The sequence below is a fragment of the Rana temporaria genome, chromosome 4, assembly GCF_905171775.1.
Source record: "Rana temporaria chromosome 4, aRanTem1.1, whole genome shotgun sequence".
Taxonomy (NCBI): domain Eukaryota; kingdom Metazoa; phylum Chordata; class Amphibia; order Anura; family Ranidae; genus Rana; species Rana temporaria.
In genome coordinates this window covers 366,925,053-366,952,068 of record NC_053492.1, presented here as the reverse complement: position 1 = coordinate 366,952,068, position 27,016 = coordinate 366,925,053, and the positions used below count along the sequence as shown (strand labels likewise).

The following is a 27,016-nucleotide window of genomic DNA, read 5'->3' as shown; positions in this document are numbered from 1 at the left end:
GGCATTTACTGGGAGTGAGAGGAAGTAAAAGGCTGCCATAGTTCAAAAGCCATGCCACTATATATAAATGTAAAATTTATAGTAAAAAAGTAATAAAGGAATGAGAAAATCGGTCTAGAATCTAGAAGCCAGCAGGCACTTGGAGCCAGCTGAAATGTTTTTCTGCTGACAGAAATGGAAAAAAATAGGATAGGTTACATTGCAGCTGTAATTTTTTAAGATGGAAGAAGTCATAAAAAATCCTGGACAGGAGTGCTGCTAAACCACCATCCTCAGACTGGAAATTTTATGAATGTGTGCCAGTCTTGCCCTTGTACTGAAAATAGCCACTCTGCAGGATGTCAGATGGTGCTTTTTGATAATTTTTTTTAATAGAGATGACAAAAAAAGGAATATAAACCTCAAGTACAGCAGCCTCATCCAGACAATTCACACTGTATAGAATAGTCTAGCGACAAACAAAGCAAAGCTATTTTTGAAGAAAATATAATTTTCTTTCTGATGATAAGAATCAGTATTTACTGCACGTATTTAAACCCTCTCATTGCTACCAGAAGCAGTAACTTCTACAGGACTAGTGTATGAACTTCTAGAAGGCCTTCAGTCAAGAATTAATGTAATTTCTTACTGAAGCTAAAATTCTATTTGTATTTGACACATGGCCCATTTAGCTAATATACTGAGTTTTTGTTTCATGATCAGGGCCGATCCCTATAGCTCACTATGCAAGCCGCTTAGGGCCCCACAAAGCTGCGGAAGGCCCCTCACCCCGCTTCTCAACTCGCTTGCTGCATGGAAGAAGAGGTACGAAGTCAGCACCCCCCGCTTCTCACTTTAATGTACAATGTCATTTCCGATAGCAGAACACCCCCCACTGTCGGCAGCGCCAGCCCCCCCGCTTCTCACCTTTAATATGACATGTCATTTTGGCTTAGGGCCCCAGGGAGGTCAGGATCGGCACTGTTCATGATATATATATAAATATATATATATATATATATATATATATATATATATATATATATATATATATATACTGTATATATACATTTAGGTATATATACACATTTGGACACATGCATACATTTTATACGTTTGGCTTTGCTAGGCTCTAACTGCAGCTTTCTTCAGTTGTTCTTTGTTTGTGGGTCTTTTTGACTTTAGTTGTGCCTTCAGCAAGTGAAATGCATGCTCAATTGGGTTGAGATCAGGTGATCCACTCGGCTATTGCAGAATATTCCAGTTCTTTTCCTTCAAAAGCTACTGGGTTGCTTTTGTAGTGTGTTTTGGATCATTGTCCATCTGTACTGTGATGTGCCACCCAATCAACTATGTTGCATTTAGCTGAATCTGGGCTGATGTAACACTGCAGAATTCCTCCGACTGCTTCTGTCTTCTGACACATCATCAATAAACACCAATGACCCAGTGCCATCACACTGACTCCACCATGTTTTACAGATGGGATTGTGTGCTTTGGATCATGAGCTGTTCCAAGCCTTCTTCACAATTTTTTCTCTCCCATCATTCTGGTACAGATTGATCTTAGTTTCATCTGTCCACAGAATGCTTTTCCAGAACTGGTCTGGCTTTTTTAAATAATTTTTGGCAAAGTGTAATCCGGCTTTTCTATCCTTCAGGCTTATGAATGGTTTGCACCTTGTGTGGTGAACCCTCTGTATTTGCTCTTGTAAAGTCTTCTCTTGATTGTAGACTTTGACAATGGTACGCCCACCTCCTGGAGTGTCCTTCACTTGTCTGGATGTTGTGAATGTGTTTTTCTTTACATAGAGAGGATCCTGCAATCATCCACCACTGTTGTCTTCCATTGATGTCCAGGCCTTTTTATGTTGCTGAGCTCACAAGTGCGTTCTTCTTTCCTCAGAGTGTACCAAACTCTTGATTTGACCACTCCTAATGTTGCACCTATCTTTCTGATGGATTTGTTTCATTTTTGAAGCCTTACAATGGCCTTGCATGGACAGCTCCTTTAAACGCATGATGTCGGTTCACATAAATAGATTCCAAATGCAAATACCACACTTAGAATCAACTCCAGACCTTTTACCTGCTTAATTGATGAAGAAATAATGAAGGCGTAGCCCACACCTGGCCTAAAAATAGCTTTTGATTCAATCGTCCAATTACTTTTGGTCCCTTAAAAAAGGGGGATGTCTATTCTTAAGAGCTGTAATTCCTAAATCCTTCTTCTGATTGGAATGTACATACCCTCAAACTAAACCTGAGAGTGTGCTATTTCAGCCCATATCCATTATATAACTATAGCTTGAATATGTTTTGGTCAATACCTGAACAAATCTAAAATCGTGTCTGTGTTCAAATTAATATGGACCTGAAGCCTCGTACACACGATCGGATATCTGATGGAATCTAATCCGATGGATGTTTTAGTCGGATATCCGATGAAACTGACTTTTATCAGTCTTGCCTACACACCACCAGTCAAAAATCCGACTGTGCCAAAACACGGTGACGTAAAACAATACGACGTGCTGAGAAAAATGAAGTTCAATGCTTTCGAGCATAAGTCGACTTGATTCTGAGCATGCATGGTTTTTTGACTGATGGACTTCCACACAGACGATTGTTTTTTTCTATCGTTTTTTTATCCATAGGAAATATTTAAAACATGTTCAATTTTTTTTCACCGATGGAAAACAAACCGATGGGGCCCACCCACGATCGGTCTGTTTTCATCGGACAAACCGATCGCGTGTACAGGGCTGAACGGTAAATTATTATTTATTTATACACCTGTTCTGGTGCCCTGACCTCCTCTCCCTGTGACAGTGGTCTCTGTGAGAGCACTTTTTTTTTTTTTTTTTTACAAAATGAAGAAATATTAGAGCTTCTGTCGGGTATTTTTGCTGTCTATGTTCCCACTGAGGTAATATTCTAACCCCCACTCTATCCAAAACTTAGTAAAAATGTTTTGAATTAAACTCCACTTAAAAAAAACAAGATTGGCAGCTCCCATAGTATTGCAGACTCTGCTGTGGCCTCCCCTGCTACCTTCACTGCTTTTTTTTTATAATTAACCACTGCTGCCTAATCTCCCAATGTATACATAACAATTACCCATACTAGAAAATATAATAAACTTCTAACATATGTAATATGTTCCAACTTGTGGTTTGAATGGTATTTAAATCCTTATGAAGTGTGTGGTTGATGCCAAGAAATTACAAGCACAAAAAAAGCGAGAACCATTGCCTATAACAACAAAGGATAACGGAAGTCCCATTGATGCATTCAGGGATCATATATAACAAATGTTGCCAGACCATATGAGACTGTATTCAGCTGAAGAGCTGTGCTATTCCATGCATCTAAATCTACCATAAAACATATTCAAAAGTCAAATGTTATTTTATAAAAAAAAATTAACCCCTTTCTGAGAAAATAGGGTTCATCTTAGTCATTCGTATAGTGTAAGAAGGAATTCAAAAGCAGGATCTGTGTGTGGTCAGACACAGATGGTTTGAATAATCATAAATAACTCTGCTCACATATACCACTATGAGTTCTTCTTTCTGTGTTTCATGTGTATGTCCTGATGATGAAATGGTAACATTAGAAACTGACATAGCATACTTTGTATTTACTCTCAATGATAAATTCCCTGTTACCTGCCTGCTAAGACTATAATTTAAAGTTGCCCTTTAGTCCTTCTACATTCTGCTCTATGTCCTGTAAATAGCCTATACTTCTTTCCCCTCTAGCTCCTAGAGTGTGAAGACATATTAGAGAGCAACAAACAATGCAATAAACCAGCCTTTGAGCCCATTATCAGGGAAGAACCCTTGAATAATTTGTGGTTAAAAATCATATCCAACCCCTGCTAAAAATCATATCCAATGATCCTTGCATGAAGATCAGTAAGCTGTAGATATATTAATAAATTAATAAAGAATGCGACATACATAGCATATTTGACACCCAGAGCAGATACATTTTAAGGCCCCTTTCACACTGTCAGACCGTTCAGGTCCGCCTGTCAGTTTTTTTTCCTCCGGACCTGAGCGGCCACTCTCTATGGAGCGTCGGATGTCAGCGGTGACTTTTCTGCTGACATCCGGCCCGATCCGCTAAAATCAGACGGATGGCGATACTACGCCATGCGTCCATGGTGGATCGGATTGGGTGAGATCTGATAAAAACGGACATGCTGTCCGTTTTCGTCCAATCTCTCCATAGGAGACAGCGGCGCTGGACAAGCCCCTCCCTGCTCAGTGAGCAGAGAGGGACCTGTCATCTGCCAGCTCAGCGAAGATCCACGGAGAGATCTCCCGCTGAGCTGGCGGACAACTGCAAGCGGATCCGCCTCATGTGGAAGGGGCCTTACACCCTCTTCCACTAGATAACAATACTAATTTTAGTAATAACTATGAACTTAAATAAATAATAAAAATGGTTAGAAAATGCACGCAGGCATTGAAAATGGCAGTGTACCTTTACATTGGTGCCTAGTGGACAAATGGTGCTCCTACACTAGAAGTTAAAGCGGTGGTTCACCCTGCTGAACAACATTTCAGCATAAAATCCGGCATAGTAGCGCGAGCTACACTATGCCGGTCTTACATTTTTTAACCCCGTACTCACTGTTTAATCGTACATAGACGATTCCGTCTGCCGCGGGGAATGGGCGTTCCTAGCAAGAGGGAGGGTGATTGACGGCCGACTCTGGCACGTCACGCTCCCCGAAGACAGCCGGAGTAGGTCTCGGCTCTTCACGGCGCCTGCGCACAGGCTATGCGCAGGCGCCGTGAAGAGCCAAGCCTATTTCGGCTATTTCCGGAGAAGCGTGAAGCGCCAGAGCCGGCCGTCAATCACTTTCCGTCTGGATTGGAACGCCCATTCCCCGTGGGCTGTTACGACCCTGATTCTGAGAACACTCTGTCTCAAGTTTAGACTCCAGCTGTAGAGGCCTATCAGAATTAACCACCAGCTCACTCTCACTGAACTATAAGAGTATGGGGTCTATATCATCATATCCTCTGATTGGAGCAAAACATGTAGTAATAGTTTAATACTTGTTAAACTATATAGTAACCTTTGTCTAGAGCAATGACAAGGATAAGTCTTTAGTAAGTGCTTTTTGAATATATAGGTACTGAACTTGAGTCATGTAGGAAATTAGCACTCCTGATATAACATATAGAAGCAAAACCTCAATATATTTAGAGCAAGTATCTCAATAGTTAATATGTATTTCTGAAAGAGAGAGAAGGAGGTAGTCCAGACTATGGGCAACAATACTAACTATATGGCAAAATAGTCTTTAAACACAAGCAGTTAAAGAGGTAGTGTGGACCAGGTCAGTTTGCATAGTAGTAGATGGTAATCCCAATGTGCAATAATGTGCTCTATATAATTATGCAGTTTAAGAAGTAGTGTGAACCAGGTCTGTTTGCACAGGAGTAGATGGTAATCCCTTTATGCAGTAATATGCTATATATCCTTATGTAGTTTAAGAAGTAGTGTGAACCAGGTCTGTTTGCACAGGAGTAGATGGTAATCCCTTTATGCAGTAATATGCTATATATCCTTATGCAGTTTAAGAAGTAGTGTGAACCAGGTCTGTTTGCACAGGAGTAGATGGTAATCCCAATATGCAGTAATATACTCTATATACTTGCGGTTAGGAGGTAGTCCAGACTGGGAAAATAAGCACAGGTGTAACGCTGGTGGTCCTTCTATCTAGTATAGCAACTAAGATCTGGATCCAAGTATCCCAAAAGTGAAGTTCAAGGTTGGTGTGAGTTGGTGGAGGGTCTCCAGGTGGCGACAGGGTCCAACAGGAATATTCCAACAACCTGTCGCCAGTGCTGGAGGTTTAAATAGCCCGGTCTCCCATGCACGCCGAGCGCCGCACACTGGAACGCACTTCCGCGTTCCAGCGTGGAGCGCAGACGTCCGCGTACCGGAAGTGACGCGGATGTCTTTGTGAATGGAGCGCAGCTGTCATATTAGGTAAAGCTGCGCTCCTAGTACATAAATTAACGCTAATAGCGTTACATACTCCCCTCCTCAAGGGGGCCCATCCGGGGCGCCTAATAGGAGATGGTTTATCAGGATATTTGTGATGGAACTGCTTAATAAGTCTAGGGGCATGAATATCTGATGAGCATTCCCAGGAATCATCTGTGGGAGAATAGCCTTTCCAACGAATCAAGTATTGAATGGAAGAACCTCTCCTCCTAGAATCCAAAATTTTCTCTACTTGATATTCAGTCTCACCAAAAACTTGAACTGGTGGAGGAGGTTGTGGATCTCTGTTTGGAAAAGGGTTTGGTTTGAAAGGTTTAATTAATGAAACATGGAAGGATGGATGAATCTTCCAATCGGAGGGTAGAATTAATCTGACAGCATTATTGTTAATGATGTGGGAAATTGGAAAAGGTCCCGTGTACTGACGGCCAAGTTTCTTAGAAGGAATCTTGAGTCGTAAATTCCTAGTAGATAACCATACCAAATCTCCAATCTTATAAGATGGGGGTTTTGTTCTATGAGAATCGTAGTACTTCTTTTGTCTAATCTGCGCATCTTCAAGATTAGAACGGAGAGTATCTAGAGTATCCTTTATGGTTGATAAAAGATTCTGAACAGCAGGGACATTAGTTGAAGGAAAAGTAGACGGTAAATTATTAGGATGAAAACCATAATTTGCGTAAAAAGGTGAAAACTGGGAGGATGAACTGGAGGCGTTGTTGTAAGCAAATTCTGCATGTGGAAGTAAATGAAACCAGTCGTCTTGGAGGTGGGTGCAGTAACAGCGCAGATATTGTTCCAGTGTTTGATTTACCCGTTCTGTTTGCCCATTAGTTTGGGGGTGATAGGCGGTAGACATGCGATGATCTATTTGTAGCGTTTGACAGAGAGCTTTCCAGAATCTGGAAATGAATTGTGAGCCTCTATCTGAAATGATCTGAGATGGTAAGCCATGAAGTTTAAGAATATTGGATATGAAAGCCTTTGCCGTCTCTTGAGAGGTTGGTAACCTCTTCAAAGGTACAAAATGGGCCATCTTTGTTAAAACATCAACTGTGACCATGATGGTGTTTGTTCCATTTGACCTTGGGAGGTCAACTATGAAATCCATAGAAATAACGTCCCAAGGTCTATTTGGTACTGGGATAGAAGTTAATAGACCATAGGGAGGTTTTCTAGAATGTTTGTTGGTGGCACAGGTCTGACAAGAATTAACATAGTCCTGAACTGTCTTTGTGAGATTTGGCCACCAGTAATTTCTCTTGACTAGATGAAGGGTCTTAGTAATGCCAGGATGTCCTGCAAGTGGAGCATCATGAAGTTGTTTTAGTAACATAAGTTGCAATTTTGGTGGAACATATATCTTGTTGTTAAAAGTTAATAGTCCGTTAGACTCTTGTTGTAAACCCATAGGTAAATGAGATCTCTCTTTAGTGAGGGTTTGAATAAGCAACTTATTGAAGGTCATAGTAGTACCCAGAATCCTATTGGATGGAATAATTGAAAATGGTGGAATCTCCAATGTTTGTTCTTCATGCATACGAGACAAAGAGTCTGCTTTAGTATTTTGGGTACCAGGAAGGTAGGAAATAACAAAATTGAATCTATCGAAAAATAGACTCCATCTGACTTGACGGGCAGAGAGAGTTTTGCAAGATTTTAAGTGTTGTAAATTTCGATGATCAGTGAGGATGGTGATAGTATGTGTTGAACCCTCCAGCAAATGTCTCCAGTTAGAGAGAGCATCTCTTATTGCTAGTAATTCTTTCTCGCCAATAGGATAATTTTTTTCCGCTGAGGAGAGTGTCCTGGAAAAAAAAGCAACTGGATGTAGTGGTTCCGATAATGTAGGTTGTTGGGAGAGTACAGCGCCAAGAGCAAAATGCGAAGCATCTACTTCTAATGTAAAATGGTATGATGGATTTGGCAATTGAAGAATAGGAGCAGAAGTGTAACTATTCTTGAGTGTGTCAAAAGATTTCTGTGCATCATCATTCCAAACAAAAGGTATCTTTGAACTGGTTAAGCTGGTTAATGGTCTCACAATAGCTGAAAAGTTCTTTATGAACTTTCTGTAGTAATTTGAAAAACCGAGAAATCTCTGAAGAGCTTTCCTAGTTTGTGGTGAAGGCCAGGACAGAATACAATCTACCTTAGATCGATCCATCTGAACTCCACTAGGAGTAATTTGGTAACCCAAGAAGGAAATAGTAGTTTGATTGAATACACACTTTTCAAGTTTTGCATACAAAGAGTGTGTCCTAAGCCTAGCCAGAACCCAGCGCACATGTTTGTGATGTTCATCCTGATTCTCAGAATAAATTAAGATGTCGTCCAAATAAATTACAACGCAAATATCAAGTAGATCATGAAAAATATCATTAATGAACCACTGAAAAGTTGCTGGAGCGTTACACAAACCAAAAGGCATTACACAATACTCAAAAAGGCCATATCGGGTTTTGAAGGCAGTTTTCCATTCGTCACCCGAACGGATTCTGATCAGATTATATGCACCTCTGAGGTCCAGTTTTGTATAGATCTTGGCGTTCTGTAGACGCTCAATGAGTTCCGGAATGAGTGGTAATGGGTATCTATTTTTTACAGTGATATTATTGAGGGAACGATAATCAATGATTGGTCGGAGTGAACCATCTTTATTTTTTACAAAAAAGAGAGCTGCACTTGCTGAAGAGGTGGAGTTCCTAATAAACCCCTTTTTTAGATTCTCATCGAGGTACTCTTTTAAATGTACAAGCTCTGGTTGAGAGAGGGGGTAGATTCGAGCAGTAGGAATAGGACTGTCGGGAATAAGGTCTATGGGACAGTCGTAAATTCTATGTGGAGGAAGTTTATCTGCATTAGTCTTACTGAATACATCAAGGAAATCATGTAAATATTCAGGTAGGTCATGTGGAATGGCGTCAGAGAAAGAGATGATGCATGGGGAATAACAGAACTGTTTACAATAATCAGACTGTAAAGAAATTGATTTGGTGGACCATAAGAAAATAGGCTGATGAAGAAGTAACCATGGGAGGCCTAGAACAATGGGAAAGACAGGTGAGGAAATAATATCAAATTTGAGGGTCTCAGAATGACCAGTGGCACATGTAACCTTTAGGGGAGATGTCTGAGATATAACAGGACCATGAGTTGAACTGGACCCATCAATAAAAGTGAGTGACACTGGATTTTGCTTAAACACACAGGGAATTTTATTTGATTCTACAATACTTGAATCTATAAAGTTGCCGCAGGCTCCGCTGTCGACCATTGCTTCAATGGAAATCTCTTCTTGATCCCACTGTAGAGTAAGAAGGATAAAGATATATCGATTAGACGTGGAAAGGGATGAGTCTAATTTATTAATGTGGGAAAATTTACCTTCAGAGTTTTTCTTAAGTAGAGGACAGGTAGACACAATGTGGTCTGGAGCTGAACAATAAAGACATAGATTATTGGCTCTACGGCGTTGCTTTTCTGCTGGAGTCAAAGGTCCTCTTATAGTTCCAAGTTCCATTGGAGACTCTTTTGAAGGCGATCTGAATCTCCTGAAGGAAGTGACTGGGTATGTATTTGCACGTTCTGCCTTTCTCTCACGCAGACGGCGATCGATAGTCACTGATAGGTGCATGAGGTCTTCTAGAGTATCATGGAGCACGACGCGAGCAAGCTCATCCTTCATAGCCTCTGATAAACCCAAACGAAATTGATTTCTAAGAGCAATCTCTGACCATTGGGTCTCCCTGCTCCAGCATTTAAATTCTGAAATAAAGTCCTCCACAGGCCTCTTACCCTGTTTGAGGGTTCTGATTGAATTTTCAGCTGTTAGCTGTTTGTTAGGCTCTTCATATAAGAGAGACATCTCATTAATGAAAGTATCAAAAGCTCCCAAAAGATCTTTATTCTATCAGAGTAATAAGTGCGCGGACGTAATTCGTACATCAAACGACATGAACTAATGAATTGTTTATAATTCTTCCTTTCACCAGAAAAAAGTTCTGGTGGGCAGACCTTAGCTTCAGGTCTGTCTCTAGCTTGTGCATGATTGAGATTGCGTAAGGTATCATTCTGAACACGCAATTCATTCATGTTAGCAGTCAGGTTATCCACTCTTTGGGAGAGTGTAACTAAATGATTTGCAAGTTCAGCTGGATCCATCTTGAATGTTTCCCTTTTTTTTTTTTTTTTTTTTTTTTTTTTTAAAGGGGTTGGAATATTATGTTACGACCCTGATTCTGAGAACACTCTGTCTCAAGTTTAGACTCCAGCTGTAGAGGCCTATCAGAATTAACCACCAGCTCACTCTCACTGAACTATAAGAGTATGGGGTCTATATCATCATATCCTCTGATTGGAGCAAAACATGTAGTAATAGTTTAATACTTGTTAAACTATATAGTAACCTTTGTCTAGAGCAATGACAAGGATAAGTCTTTAGTAAGTGCTTTTTGAATATATAGGTACTGAACTTGAGTCATGTAGGAAATTAGCACTCCTGATATAACATATAGAAGCAAAACCTCAATATATTTAGAGCAAGTATCTCAATAGTTAATATGTATTTCTGAAAGAGAGAGAAGGAGGTAGTCCAGACTATGGGCAACAATACTAACTATATGGCAAAATAGTCTTTAAACACAAGCAGTTAAAGAGGTAGTGTGGACCAGGTCAGTTTGCATAGTAGTAGATGGTAATCCCAATGTGCAATAATGTGCTCTATATAATTATGCAGTTTAAGAAGTAGTGTGAACCAGGTCTGTTTGCACAGGAGTAGATGGTAATCCCTTTATGCAGTAATATGCTATATATCCTTATGTAGTTTAAGAAGTAGTGTGAACCAGGTCTGTTTGCACAGGAGTAGATGGTAATCCCTTTATGCAGTAATATGCTATATATCCTTATGCAGTTTAAGAAGTAGTGTGAACCAGGTCTGTTTGCACAGGAGTAGATGGTAATCCCAATATGCAGTAATATACTCTATATACTTGCGGTTAGGAGGTAGTCCAGACTGGGAAAATAAGCACAGGTGTAATGCTGGTGGTCCTTCTATCTAGTATAGCAACTAAGATCTGGATCCAAGTATCCCAAAAGTGAAGTTCAAGGTTGGTGTGAGTTGGTGGAGGGTCTCCAGGTGGCGACAGGGTCCAACAGGAATATTCCAACAACCTGTCGCCAGTGCTGGAGGTTTAAATAGCCCGGTCTCCCATGCACGCCGAGCGCCGCACACTGGAACGCACTTCCGCGTTCCAGCGTGGAGCGCAGACGTCCGCGTACCGGAAGTGACGCGGATGTCTTTGTGAATGGAGCGCAGCTGTCATATTAGGTAAAGCTGCGCTCCTAGTACATAAATTAACGCTAATAGCGTTACATGGGCAGACAGAATCGTCTAGGTCGGATTAAACAGTGAGTACGGGGATAAAAAATGTAAGACCGGCATACTGTAGCTCGCGCTACGATGCCGAATTTTATGATAGAATAAAAAAAAAAAAAAAAAAAAATTATTCTAGGGTGAACCCCCGCTTTAATGGAAACCTTGGGGATCAGTATTATGGTGCTCTGTTTAAATGTACTTACATTATATAGTTACATAGTTAGTCAGGTACAAAAAAGACACAAGTCCATCTAGTTCAACCAAAAAACAAACAAAAAAAAACATACAATCCCGTATACACAATCCTACACCCACAGTTGATCCAGAAGAAGGCGGAAAACCCCAGCAAAGCATGACCCAAATTGCTACAGCCAGGGAAAAAAAATCCTTCCTGATCCCCCGATAGACAATCGAATGTTCCCTGGATCAACTTTAGCTATAAATGTTAGTACCCAGTTAAATCATGTACACCTAGGAAATAATCCAAGCCTTTTTTAAAACAATCTACTGAGCTGGCCAGGACCACCCCTAGAGGGAGTCGATTCCACATTTTCACAGCTCTTACTGTGAAGAAACCTTTCTGTATTTGGAGATTAATAGCTAGATTCATGTAGAGTTACGCCGGCGTATCAGTAGATACGCCGTCGTAACTCTGAATCTACGCCGTCGTAAATTTAAGCGTATTCTGGAAACCAGATATGCTTAAATTAGGCTAAGATACGAGCGACGTAAGTCTCCTATGCCGTCGTATCTTAGGGTGAAAATTTAGGCTGGCCGCTAGGTGGCGCTTCCGTTGTTTTCTGCGTCGAATATGCAAATGAGCAAGATACGCCGATTCACGAACGTACGTACGCCCATCGCAATTAGTTACGCCGTTTACGGAAGACGTACGCCGGCGTAAAGATAAAGCTGATCTCTAGGTGGCGCAGCCCATGCAAAGTATGGACGTCGGAACGAGCGTATCTTTTAAAGTTGTTTGCGTAAGTCGTACGCGAATAGGGCTGTGCGTAAGTTACGTTCACGTAGTAGGCAGTGTTAGACGTATCTTAGGCCTTCTATCCGAAGCATGCGCACTGGGATACGTCCACGGACGGCGCATGTGCCGTTCGTTTAAACCGTCAATCACGTCGGGTCACTAGTCATTAACATAAAACACGCCTCCCTGTTCCTCATTTGAATTAGGCGGCCTTACGCCGGCCCATTTACGCTACGCTGCCGTAACTTAGGAGGCAAGTGCTTTGTGAATACAGCACTTGCCTCTCTGACTTACGGCGGCGTAGCGTATATGCGATACGCTACGCCGCCTCAAAGTTAAGCCAGTCTTACTGAATCTGGCTATAAATCTCTTCCTCTAGACATAAAGAGAGCCCTCTTGTCATCTGTGAAAATTGGGGGTCAGTGGGGGACTGCAGAGTTTATCCAGTGCTGAGAGTTCAGGTAGGAGGAGATTTCCATGTATACATCCATGTATACATGCTCACATGTGTGATGTCAATATCATGTGACCTGGCTAGCTCTGAGAAAAAGTAATTATTCTCTCCAGCAGAAAAGACACAACTGAGCATGTGCAGGTTGGCTAATCTGCCTGTGTTAGCTGGCTAAACCCAGATAGGCAGTGTAGGTGGGAAGGATCTGTGCATACAGGATAAAACAGCCTTTTTACACAATGCAGAGGATTAACCCCTTAAGTTCCACAGTGAGTATAACAAGCATGCTGTGGTGCATATACAGACATATTTTACTGTTGTTTTCTATTTCTATTTTTTTTAAATGCATATGTAGTGGCCTGCTACTTTCATAGCTGGCGCTGCCTTAAATTTAGAGGGTAGTCAGAGATTTAGCTACCTCTGACTGTATTGTTTTACCAAATTTGGGCCTCTGTTCCAGCCATGGCTGTACTGCGAGTGACCACTATTGGTGTCTGGGGTGTTGGTACCACCCCAGCCCAAGGGTGGCAGCAGTCGAGTCAGGGTGTATTGGGTGTTTTTCCTCAGCAGCCAATCAGTGGGGGTTGATCACCTCACTGTGCATGCTGAGGGAGAGTACTTAAGGGGCAGACGTCACTGGTTCTGGGTCATCGCTGTTGCTGCCGATCCTGGCTGTCGTCCCACCACCCCCCGTGTGTGGCCCTCATGGCCGGGGATGAGTGTTCAAGTGTTCCTGGTTCCGGGACCATGTTGGTCTGGAACTGTGATCTACTAAGTAGGCCCGGTAGTCAGACTGGGTCTACGTTCGCAGAATGGTCCTGTGCTGTCCGTCCTGAGGGAGGAAGCCACCCGATGAAGCACCTGTCTGGGAGAGCACCGAGCACGAGACTGGTATCTCAGGAGAGGCCTTAAACTTCATCGAAGGACGCACAATTGCTGAGAGGCTGAGTGATGGTCGCCTGTCAGTTCTGAATTCACAAAAGTTTATTCAAGAGACATCCGGGTACTTAATCCTGTGTTGACAATACCCACTCTGGCTAGAGTGGCGACGAAAGCTACATTGCTAGAAGCAGGGTTGTTTCCGAACAAAGTTATACGCCTGAACCTACTACCTATTACCCTTCTACCTCTTCAGCTATTACTTTTATTCTTCTATACCATTGGGTAATAAAGCACAGGAAAAGACACCTAAAGTGTGGACATTGCAGTTCTTCTCAACTCACATCGTATACTCTAGATCAGGGCTCAAAATTTCAAGTTCTGAGCTACTAGCCAGGCCTCAATGGTTACTCGCCACCAATTGCCCCGCCCCTAAACACGCTTTAATACATTATCTAATGAAATTACACTTAAATGTTTTATGCAGAATTAATTATAAAAAGTATTAACAACAACTTTATCCCCCCCACAGTGCAGACTGTGCTCCCCCCTAGTGCAGCCTGCCCCCCCCCCAGTGCAGCCTATGCTCTTCCCCCCAGTGCAGCCTACGCTCTTCCCCCCAGTGCAGCCTGCTCTCCCTCCAGTGCAGCCTGCGCTGACCCCCCCAGTGCAGCCTGCCCTGACCCCCTCCAGTGCCGACTGTGCCCCCACCTAGCACAGCCTGTGTCCCCCCCAGTGCCAACTGTGACCCCCCACCCCAGTGCCAACTGTGTTCTCCCATTGTAGACTGTGCCCCCCCATGCAGCCTGTGTCCCCCCAGTGCCAACTGTGTCCCCCCAGTGCCAACTGCTTTCCCCACCCCAGTGCACACTGTGACCCCCCAGTGCTAACTGTGTTCCCCCATTGCAGACTGTGTCCCCCCCAGTTTAGACTGTGACCCCCACCCCAGTGCACACTGTGAACCCCAGTGCCAATTGTGTTCCCCATTGCAGACTGTGTTCCCCCCAGTGCCGACTGTGACCCCCACCACCAACTGTGTTTCCCCCCATGCAGACTATGCCCCCCCCCCAGTTCAGACTGTGACCCCCACCCCAGTGCACACTGTGACCCCCACCCCAGTGCCAATTGTGTTCCACCATTGCAGACTGTGTTCCCCCCAGTGCTGACTGTGACCCCCTCCGCCAACTTTGTCCCCCCCATGCAGACTGTGTCCCCCATTGTGTTCAGACTGTGACCCCCACCCCAGTGCACACTGTGACGCCCACCCCAGTGCCAATTGTGTTCCCCCCAGTGCCGACTGTGACCCCCACTGCCAACTGTGTCCCCCCCCAGTTCAGACTGTGACCCCCACCCCAGTGCACACTGTGACCCCCGTGCAGCCTACCTGTGCAAGTGAAGAGAGAGGGGAGCCGCTGCCTGGTTGATTACAGTGCTGGGGAACATAACATCTTTCATTTTAATAGCTGTGTTCCCTGCCGCGCGCCGTCATCTACAGACCCTCCCCCCCCCGCCCGGGGAACTTTGATAAACAGATCCCCTGGAATGGGTGATCTGTCTATCAAAAGTTCCCTGGACAAAGGGGAGGGGCTGTGTATTACGGTGCGTGGAGAGGAACACAGCTAATAAAATGAAAGCTGTTATGTTCCCCAGTGCTGTAATCAACCAGGCAGCGGCTCCGGCGGTGGCTCTGGCTCTCCTCTCAATTCCCCTAGGCTCCCTTACCATCCAGGCCAATGGCGGCTCTTGCCCCCCCCCTCACCCCCCTCCCAGGCACACTCGCCCCCCCTCAAAATCCCCTCGCAAAATGCGGGCAGGCGAGTGGGATTTTTGAGGGCTGCTCTAGATGGCGAAGGAATAGAGGTAACATACAGCCCAAAACAAACCAGCTCCTTCGGGGGTAGTGCTACACATGTAACAGTTTTTAGTGAACACACAGCTAGACTAAAAATGTTTTTTTTTTTTTTAGTATTCATTATCAAAGTAGAGAGGTTACAGCTAGCAAACTGAATTGGACGGAATTCTGATTAGCATATGGCAAGTGTGAGATATGAAACACATGTTTCAGCAGCTAGAGATGGGGCACACATCATTAGGGCTAACTTATTTTTACTTTGCAAATATTTTTGGTCATACTTCAGCTTTAATTCTGATGTCTGGTTTATGAAAAAAAAAATCCTATATTGCTAAATAGTAACAAGACATAACATTCTGCCATATATATGTATGCTGGCTTTACCTTACAGTTTGGCACAAAGCTATCAAAAGACTATTTATCAGGATATAATAGGCAAGAGTTAACATCCATTTTAAAATAAAAAAGAAAGGAACATTAAACATTTTTTTTTTCAAATAGTTTTTTTCTGGTCATTCACAAAGCCTGTATATGGTGGTAAAGTAATACAGCGTGAGATTTACCTTATTTGAAAATTTCAAAATATCCTAAAGGAAACCCTTCCTCAGTTTTGGAAGAGAAGCATGTAGATGAAATTTGTACACACGATCATAATTTCCGTCAGAATAAACTCAGATGTTTCCGACGGACACACCAAATTCCGACCGTCAAAAATGCGTGATGTACAACACTACGATGAGCCTAAAAAAATGAAGTTCAATGCTTCCAAGCATACGTCGAATTGTTTCCGAGCATGCATGATTTTTTCTCCATCGGAGTTCCATACAGACGAACGGAATTTCCAATATAATTTTTTTCCATCTGAAAAAAAGAGAACATGTTCTCTTTCTAACTCTGTCGGAATTTCCGACGGAAAAAGTCAGATGGGGCATACACACGTATCACATATCTGATGAAAAAAATCCGTCCGACTTATTCCATCGGAAATTCTGATCGTGTGTACGAGGCATTAGACTAAATTTTCCCTTTTCTTTTTGGTATAATGAGCCTTGAGTACAACTTTCTTGCACCATTTTCGCTAATAAATGTGATCTAATTGTTCAAGTAGAAAACACCAACTGTGCTGTACTTACTGGCCAGTTCTTTCAGTATTTTTGATTAAAAGAACACCTACAAGAGTAGGAGCCAGGAGCCCTGGCAGGGGACCAGAATAGAGGAGGATCGGGGCTACTCTGTGCACATCCATGGTAAGTATACCATGTTTGTTATTTAGATATTACTAACTATTAAAGAATAGGTATTGGAATTTCCTTTCAAATTTGGCTGTTAGTGAATGTAACAAATACAAATTTATCCGAATTATCCGAATTATCCATAATAACGAATGTCATATCTAAAGGAATGGAACGTAACAAATTAATAATATTAAATAACAATAATAATAAAAAATCGTATTATTATTTAGTTTCCTTCCATTTGTTTAGTGCGGCATTCTTTATTTTGGATAATTCGTAACTTCAGATACATTTTTATTTGTTCCGTTCACTAACAGGCAAATTTGAAAGCAAATTCCAATACCTATAATTTAATAGTTCATTATTATTAGTTAGTTAGTTAGTTATTATTTAGAATTTTCGAATTTCCGAAAAAAGCAAAAAACGAATGAAACGGAAACAAACAAATTTTTCGGCAGTGCACATGTCTACCAGCCACACCTCTGTTTCTCTCAATGATAACCCAACTTTAGAGCACACGCAGATGATTTAAAGCGGATTTCCCGCAGCCATTCGTTTTGTATTGAAATAGGGTGGAGCTCCGCTTTAAAGGAGTTTTACTGGTAATTTCCAGCCTAGTTACAAACACTTGCTGTGCTGCTGTTTAGATGACCAGAAGTGTGGTACATAGTTGACTCCCGAGGACATATTAAGTATATATATTTTATATATTTATGGATTTATATTCCATTTGTGATTTTAAGTATTTTTATTTAAAAGCTAAAGACACTTTGTATGGTAATGTTTACCCTTACCTTTTCATCATCTACGCCATCATTGTCATCATCTCTGTCACATGCATCGCCCACACCATCCTTATCAAAGTCTTCTTGTCCAGAATTAGGGAGGAGTGGACAATTATCCTTTGAGAGAAGAAAATAAAAATTACTATTCCGAGAAGTTGACTATAACAGCTTAAAGGGTTACTATAGGGAAAAAAAAATTCTTTAAAATAACAAACATGTTATACTTATCTCCACTGTGCAGTTCATTTTGCACAGAGTGGCCCCGATCCACGTCTTCTGGGGTCCTTCGGCGGCTGTCTCTGGTCCTCCCTGCAAGAACTCACCACAGTCATGCGAGAGAGCTCGCATGGTGATGAGTCCTTGCGGGCGCGCTCCCGTCATACAGCGAGCGGCCATAGCGGCTCGCTGTATCACTCGGCCTGCCCCTCGGCGCGCCGCGTCACTGGATGTGATTGACAGCAGCGCCAGCCAATGGCTGCACTTCTCTCAATCCATCCACTCTAGCCAATCAGCGGCCGGGCTGAGCGGTGAAGAGGATCTCGGGACTGAGCGCGGGACTTTCGAGGGGTCAGGTAAGTAAAACGGGGGCTCGGGGGGGGGGGGGCCGGCATCATCAGATGTTTTTTTCACCTTAATGCATAGATTGCATTAAGGTGAAAATGTTTTTTTCCTTACAACTCCTTTAAGATAATGTTGTCTATTAAAGCTGAACCCCAGCAAAGCCACCTCTGCCTCCACTGTTGCCAGAAATTGATATTTTATAAAAACACTTTAAATTTGGGCAAAGGAAAGTTAGGTAATGCCCGAGGCCTACATCCCGTTTTTGTTAAATTATCACTACTTTTTTCTGCAATCCCACTGCATGCACTGGTTAACCACTTAAGGACCGCCTCCTGCACATTTACGTCGGCAGAATGGCACAGCTGGGCACAGGCATATACTTGTACGTTGCCTTTAAGAGCCGTGGGTTGCGAGTGCGCGACCCGGTCCGAAGCTCCGTGACCACGCTCGCGGGACCCGATCGCCGCCGATGTCCCGCGATCGGTCACAGGAGCTGAAGAACGGGGAGAGGTGTGTGTAAACACACCTTCCCCGTTCTTCACTGTGGCAGTGACACTAATCGTCTGTTCCCTGATATAGGGAACGACAATCAGTGACATCACGCCTACAGCCATACCCCCTACAGTAAGAATCACTCCCTTAGGGCACACATAACCCCTTAGCGCCACCTAGTGGTTAACCACTTCACTGTCATTGTCATTTTCACAGTAATCAGTGCATTTTTATAGCACTTTTCGCTATGAAAATGACAATGGTCCCAAAAATGTGTCAAAAGTGTCTGATGTGTCCACCATAATGTCGCAATCTCTAAAAAAAATATTAATAAAAATGACATCAAATTATCCCGTTTTGTAAACGCTATAAATTGTGCGCAAACCAATCGATAAACGCTTATTGCGATTTATTTATTTTTAACAAAAATAGGTAGAAGAATACGTATCGGACTAAACTGAGGAAAAAACATTTTTATATATCTTTTTTGGGGATAGTTATAATAGCAACAAGTAAAAGATATTGCATTTTTTTCAAAATTTTCGCTCTATTTTTGTTTATAGCGCAAAAAATAAAAACCGCAGATGTGATCAAATACAACCAAAAGAAAGCTCTATTTGTAGGAAAAAAGGACGCCATTTTTGTTTGGGTGCCACGTCGCACGATCGCGCAATTGTCAGTTAAAGCGACGCAGTGCCGAATCGCAAAAAGGGGCAAGGTCCTTAACCTGCATAATGGTCCGGGTCTCAAGTGGTTAAAGTGGATGTAAACCCGAAAATAAAACCTGACTGCTGACGCGTTTTCGCACTGAAACTAGTGCTTAGTCATAGCATGACTAGGCACTAGTTTCAGTGCGAAAACGTGTCAGCAGTCAGGTTTTATTTTATTTTGCTGTGACTTGTAGTGCTGTCCTTCTTTTAATAAAAGGCTACAATTTGTTCAGAGTGCGGCTGTCCAGAGACAATCTTTGTTCCTGCTTTACTGGACCTCTAGTGTCAGGTCTGGCGATACAGCAGCAGCACAGGAGTCTCATAATGGACTGCACCTGAGTTGTCTGCAACGGAGGTTGTCCATTTGGGTTCCCACCTGGAGCAGCTGCTCCCTTTCCCCTTACTAGAGGTCCAGTGGTCGGCATTGGTGATTTGGTCTCCACTGCTAATTTTGGGGAAGACTGCCTCTTGTGGAGGGGAAGAAACTGAAAAGTTTTTTTTATCTGTATTGTGTCTTGCCAAACCCCCTGCCCCACGGCCTGGCCCCCAACAGGTCACAGACTGGCTATGGAAGTATATCCTACTCCCTAGCTTCTTTCTATCTAACAGCATCAAGTCTTAGGAATTACATTCAGAATGGTCCAATTAAGCAAAACACATGAAATTGGTACTTTGCAGCTTGAACTAAAGCCTCGTACACACTATAAGAAAATCGGGGGAACATTTTCATCTGAGGAACGATCGTCCGATTTTCTTATAGTGTGTGCCCAACTTTCAACAGCCAATTCCGACCTTCCAAACAAAAATTTCCGAAGGGAAAAACTCCCAAAATGTGTCTCGTATGGTAACAGAAGGAATGATTTTCATTTAATTTGTACTGTTATTCTACTATTTTCATACGAGAAAAATCAGAAATGAAAGAATGCACATGATCAGAAACAACAACAAAAAAAGCCTTTTTTCAAATGAAAATTTTTGTACATTATTTCTTTATCATTCCAACTTGCTGTGAAACAAAGAGAAAAATCGGATGATCGTTCACCTAATTTTCTTATAGTGTGTACCCCACTTAAGTGTAGTCACCATGCAGATGGAGAGCTGTCAAGATTGCTGCAAATCTCAATCATAAAGCTCTTCAATTCTTACCTTGACGCAGTGATAAGTAGCATTGGCCGCACAGATTAGGTTATTGTTGGGCCAGCCATCCAAATCAGAGTCTTCTCCACAAATGATGCCATCACCTGCATAGCCTGTGCGACATTCACATTTGAAAGATGGTTCGCTGAAGTGGCCAATATAAATACATTCTGCAGACTTGTGACAGTTGTGAGACTTGTCTTTGCATGGATTTATTGGTTCACATACCTGAATAAAGATTTTGATAAAATGTTTTAAATCACAAACAAATTAAATATATGTTATAAAAATCATTCGAGACAACATAAAGAGACACAAAATAGGGTCTTAGTTGCAAGTAAAAACTAATGAGGTATGTCTTTATAATGGATCTTTACTTGTACTAAGAGAAGCTAAAATGCAAGAAAAATAGAAATGGTCTAGGAAACTAGAGGAGCAGAAAGAGAGGAAAAAAAGAGCAGGGGGAGGAAAATTATAATATTATATTGAGCAATAGTTAAATTATTAACTGTCAAGCTACTTGATAACTTTTTAGAAGAATTTTTTACAGAAATATTCTTTCTTCCACAGTTTTTTTTTGTAAAAACTGACAGAACACAATTATTTAAATTTTCTACATTCCAGTCTCATCCACTAGAAAAGTATTTTTGCCCGTGCATTCCACTGCTGACCTGTCACTCTTGATGGCAGCTACGTATAATCTGATATTGTTTTGACAGATGCTTTTTATTAGAATTCCTTGAAGGATTTTTAAAACAGAGTGTGGAGATTAATGACCAAGTGTCAGCTACCCTCAACAAGTCAATCTGACCTCATAAGAAAAGTTTTTCTCCTGCTTGCCCATAGTTTTCCCAATGGTTAGTAATGGGGAAAGTAGAAGATTTTCTTACCAGCCATTCATTAGGTCATGTGTCCCAATCTGTCACAACTGACTAAGTATATTGTAGACAGATTGCCCTCTGACCTCCTACTTTAAAACAAATGTTTACATTTAAGGCTCACTCACTTGCTTGTCTTTCTGTGCAACTTCTAATCCAACACCGAATGGTTGGTTGCCTTTGTAGCGAGGTGGGCAAGGAAGGCATTGATAACCAGGATCTGTGTTCACACATCGATGGACACCACCCAGGCGGAAGCAAGCATCCGTAACCAGCGTACACTATCAATAAAAAAAAAACAATAGACTTTTGTTACTGGCAAGCATATAGTAAATACAAAAAACAATTAGTTGCACTAATGATGTTTGCTTTATAGGCCAAGTGACAACAGATTAGTCACTTTAACAATTAACATACATTTCTTTTTTCTCCATATCTTTAAACTGCTATGTATCGGGAAAAAAGGTAAACACAGAAAGCAATATTGAATTAACACTGACATTATTACTATCACAGTGAAAAATGCAATTAACACAAAAAGGTAATCAAAAGATAACAAACAACATGCCAGAAAGTTACTATATTTATCCATTCAAAATATTATTGTAGATAGGTTGCAGATTAGAAACAGAGGTTTACAGGAGGTGGATTCTACATCAAAAATTCAGATGTGGGAGAACCATATTTTTAACTTGATTTAGACACTAACAAACAAATTTCAGGAAAAAGCTAAGAAAAATCAGGTATTTAAAATGCTAATTTGAAGGGTGTCTTTCTATTTTTTAATTCACTTGCAATGTGCCTTTGAGCTTGCAAGACAATTACACTACTTCGGAAAGAGTCAATTCTCTAGCACATTCCTCTCCCTCTTCCCAAGCCATAGGCCTCTTCTCTTTTGGGAACGTCTAAATACAGTCTGTGCTGGCCCAACATCTCTGCCCCCCTTCACCTACCTGCATTAACATTTATGTAGTTGCCGGTTAAGGAGCAAAGACAAAATATTATGTATGTAGCTGCCATGAAAAGAAGCAAAGGTAAATACAACAGAGTGTCACTTGACTGACAGCTCTAAGTCTGCTTGAGAATGATAACATCATATCAAGTTGACAATGCTCAGCTGTAGTCTCAAGGCTTTTTTTTTAAGGTCTACACAAGAGATGCTTTTACAGGTAATTAACCTGCCTAAAATATGTTAAAGGCATATCATAAAATCTTATGGGAAGATTGTTGACATGAATGGTTTTGTCTAACAAAGACATAAAGTAAATAATGCAGTATTATAGGATATGATTAATTGACCCTGCAACACAACAATATCTCAAATACAGTGGTAAAATGGAGTTGGAGTGTTTGGACATTTTTACGGAGTGTTGTACTGTTTATACTGTATATACAATCCTAATGGTTAGAACAGTGGGAGCTGATAAAAGGGCTGCATTCATGTCAATGGTGAGGCTGCATTCATGGCAATGGTAAGGTTGCATTCATGGCAATGGTAAGGCTGCATTCATGGCAATGGTGAGGCTGCATTCATGGCAGTGGTGAGGCTGCATTCATGGCAGTAGTGAGGCTGCAGATGCGCACTGATTAGACTGCATTGATGGGCAGTGACCCTTATTTTGCTTCACAGTTCTTTATTTAAAATTTTTATTTAAAAAAAAATTTCCTGAAACTTAAAGTAAAGGTTTATGTTATATGCCAATACGGTAAATCCAAACAACACATCCTTAGTCCTGAGCGATGCTCGGGGATTCGTTGGGGGCCACAAAAGATATATATATATATTTATGTATATATATATATCTTCACCACACACAGCCACAAAGGAAAGAGAATTCTTGTTGGGCAGTGTATTAGTGCTCGGACGAACACACTTAGACCTAATTTTAATGGTTCAAAGAATGTCAGGCAAAATGGTCGGCCCTCTTCTTCTTTTATTACTATTCTGTTTGTTCGGTTGTTTGCACTTCCCTTTTTCAAGGGAGCTAGGATATCATGGTATTATGTTTCTCAGATGTATGATAACTGTGTTGGCGATACAGTTAACACCATTTTTATGTTGCTATGAGGATTGAGACTCCTGTTCTTCATGTATTTCATACGAATGTAAATGTACCATGTAATGCCTTGTGTTTTCATTAATAAAAAACAAAAAAATGGTCGGCCTTCGCGCATGTTCACTTCATCAAATCTGGCCCTTTTTGAAAAAAGTTTGGACACCCCTGCTTTAATGTATTGTGCTAATGATTCAATAACTGTTGTACATTTAAGTAGAGATAATGGACACTTCTGTTCCAGTAGTAACAATATTGACTTTAGGTATATAATTTGGTTATTGCTTTCTGGGAGTGATATTTCTATTTATTTTTTGATAGCCATCAGAAGAGATGGCACATTTTTGGATATGTTCTAAGCTTTACATCGTTATATATTTTCCTTTATACTCTACCTCATCTAGATCCTCGCAAAATGTTCCATTGCCAATGTAACCAACTGGACAAGCTCCACATGACCAAGATCCATCAGGGTAGCTATTGCATTCACTTCCAGGAAAGCAAGGATTTGATAGGCACCCATCTGTAAAAACATAATATAATTTCAGCTGTAGCAAAAAAAAAAACAGTTGTCTGTTCGGCGGTTTTTCTAATAGACCTGATGGGCAGCCCAACAGTCCACTGAAGGAGCTCCCAATCTGACAATGTTGCTGGCAATTGTGAGACAGTATCGTTCATTGCCAGCTTGCCCACAGAAAGAACTGCTACTGGCAGGATCTCCAGGTTAGAAACTTTGTAAAAAGTTTACAAAAAATATATGTTTAAAGTGGTTGTTAAGCCACTCTGACTTCTTTATATTATCCACACTGTGTCCTAATTATGTGTCCCCCTGTGTGTGTGATTTATAAAAAAAATGCAGATTATACCTTATTTCAGAGCGCCGCTTGGCACTCTTGTAAATGGCTGGCTCTCTCCTCTCTCCATCTGACATCTGCAGCGAGCAGGGCCGAGTTTCCCCGGCTGATGTCAATCGGGACGAGAGGAGGAGGGAGCCGGCCGGTCACGTGAGTGCCAAGGGGATCCTCACACAAAAAACTAAGATAGTGTAAGGTTATCCTAAAAAATCCCTACCAGCCTCTTAATCTGAACTTGAAACTTAGCTGATCAGGAAACATGGAGGGGGGGGGGGGCGATGAGAATGTATCCCCCATCCCACAAGAACCATACCAGAAAACTTGCCCTTAACATAGGGGGGATAATGGGGACAAGGGTTTCTTCCCCACAGGTGGGCTTATCAGAATCTGGCTGGAAGGGGGCCCCCAGATACCACCCCTTAAGTGAATGAGGGGTACCCCTACTCATTCAAAACGAAAATAAAAAGCCTAGAAATAATGGTGCAGCAGATGGCAGCATTCGCTTCTTCCTTAGGAACCATTGACAGCAGTAGAGATATATATGATGCTTGTCTCTGGCCAAATGGGCAAACATTTGCAAGCACAGGATTGGGTATATTTTGCAAAATGAATTTTCACCAAAATCACTGAGCTAAGGGAACATTTCCTTACAAGATGAAAAGCCTTAAGTAAAGCAACCCCTAAGCTTTTACTATCAGAGACAATAGTAGCTTGGCTACTTTAGCCATCGTGGAGGTGGGCAAAAAAATCCCCCCAGCTGTAAAGACCCCATGGGGAATTTAGCCCACATCCTCCATCTGAAACAGGAAAAATCTATTTTGACTATTGTTTTAAGTTTTAACTGTAGTAGTTGTGACTGTAATAAGACTGTAAGTCTGTAAATTTCAGATCCCTAGCTACCTTACAGTACCGTTTATTACTTGCCCATGTTTCTGCATTTGCTATCACAGAATTTGTATTGTTTCAATTTGAATGCCTTTCATATATGCTATACATGCCATCAGTGTGTCATATTTTACATTTATTTAAGTGTTGTTTAACATTGTAGCTAGAAAAAATAAGGTTTCTACCCTGAAGTAGTATTTTTATGCACTTCCTTGTCGGCTTTTCGCAAAGTAAATTTACAGTCACTGTATTTGACATTCCCAGTAGGCCAAATCTTTAGCCTTAGCCCCCAAACTCCTAAAACCAGCTGATGATTTTTCAGGAAATGCACTGAAGCTTACTATAATGTTCACACTCTGGCATTCATTGCTACAAACATGTTGTTTCTGAGATTGGAATTTATAAAAGCAGATGTTCTGCTGCTGTTACAAAACAGAAAAATGTCAGAAACTCACTAAAAATCAGCTAGAGTTACTTTGTCATCACAGACAGAAATTCACAGTAAAATATGTGTTACATCAGATACAATGCCTACGAGCAACAAATGGCATATGCTATCTACCCTAGCTAAAAAAAAAAACAACTAGTAGGTGATTTCAAATTAACATAGGCTGACTTTCTCCTGATAGAACAATGATTGGTTAAATAGCTTACCAATTGGACAATCCTGCTTATTACACATGTCCTTCTCTTTTGTATCACCGCCACATTTCTTCCCTCCATATTGTGGCTTAGGGTTATTACAAATACGGGACCTCTCTCGCAGACCTCCTCCACAGGTAACACTGCAGCTAGACCATGGTGACCAAGGACCCCATTTACCATTTACTGAATAAAAAAAATGAAAAACAGTATATATTTAAGCTACCGTGTCATATCTATGGCATGGCTATAATAAAAATAATGCATATCAACAAAATTTGATAAGATTAGCCAAAATGTTCACATTTCTTTTCATTGCACAGCAAAAGAACCTTTCTCTTACACTTGGCATACATTGTAGAAGACCTTGCAGAATATGGATTACATAAGTGCAATTATGCAAAAGTAATTGTGTTTGTGGTTTGGACTTTCTCTTAAGGACACTGAGGTAGCATATAATACAGATCCAGCTGGCTGGAACATTTCAGGCATTTAAAATTTCACTGTTCTTTCCTGCACAAACAAATCATTATTCTTTGCCTGTGGGGAGATTGCCCGTCAAGTGGATATGCATGTTGAGTGAAAAAGGAATCTTCCAACATTTGTTTAGCTTTTCAAAAGGTCTGATCTTTCTAACATCTGTATATGACCAACTTCACTACTTTTATTCACTTTCCTTTTTTCCTAAAAATTCAATGGATTCTACATGACAGATGCATCTCAAATATGTGCAAACAGCCATGTACACTGGCTTAAAAGCAAAGAGCAATGGACACTGTCTGAAGTCCAGAAAAAAACCCACCAGTTCATGGGTCTTAAAGCGGAGGTTCACCGAAAAATCCACTTTTTGACATTAGCTCCAGCATACTGCTAACATCTGCAGTATGCTGTTTTGTTTTTTTGTACTTATCGTTATATGAGCCCTTGTTATCCGGCTCCGAGCGGGGAATGGGCGTTACTAAGCGAAAAGGAGTTGATTGACGGCTGCTAAGGCACGTCACGCCTTCCGAAAATACCCGAAGTGACACTCGGGCGTTTACGGCGCCTGCGCCTGCCGTGTAGAGCTGACTGCGCAGGCGCCGTAAACACCCGAGTGTGACTTCGAGTATTTTCGGAAGGCGTGACGCGCTTTAGCAGCCCGTCAATTAACTCCTCTTAGCTTAGGAACGCCTATACCCAGAAGTAATCCCCCGCTCGGAGCCGGAATAACAAGGGCTCGTATAACGATAAATACAA

At 41.5% G+C, this 27,016-nt stretch overlaps 1 protein-coding gene across 1 annotated transcript in view; it reads right to left on the bottom strand.

Annotated features, from left to right (window-relative positions):
• THBS2 (thrombospondin 2) overlaps positions 1 to 27,016 on the bottom strand; it is a 179,781-nt gene that overhangs the window by 52,678 nt on the left and 100,087 nt on the right. Inside the window, exons 10-14 of the mRNA XM_040350916.1 lie at positions 25,793 to 25,966; positions 23,795 to 23,922; positions 21,474 to 21,626; positions 20,477 to 20,695; positions 17,577 to 17,684 (exon numbers count right to left, since the gene is read on the bottom strand). Of these exons, the coding sequence (XP_040206850.1) occupies positions 17,577 to 17,684; positions 20,477 to 20,695; positions 21,474 to 21,626; positions 23,795 to 23,922; positions 25,793 to 25,966 (782 nt within the window). The remainder of the gene's footprint in view (positions 1 to 17,576; positions 17,685 to 20,476; positions 20,696 to 21,473; positions 21,627 to 23,794; positions 23,923 to 25,792; positions 25,967 to 27,016) is intronic.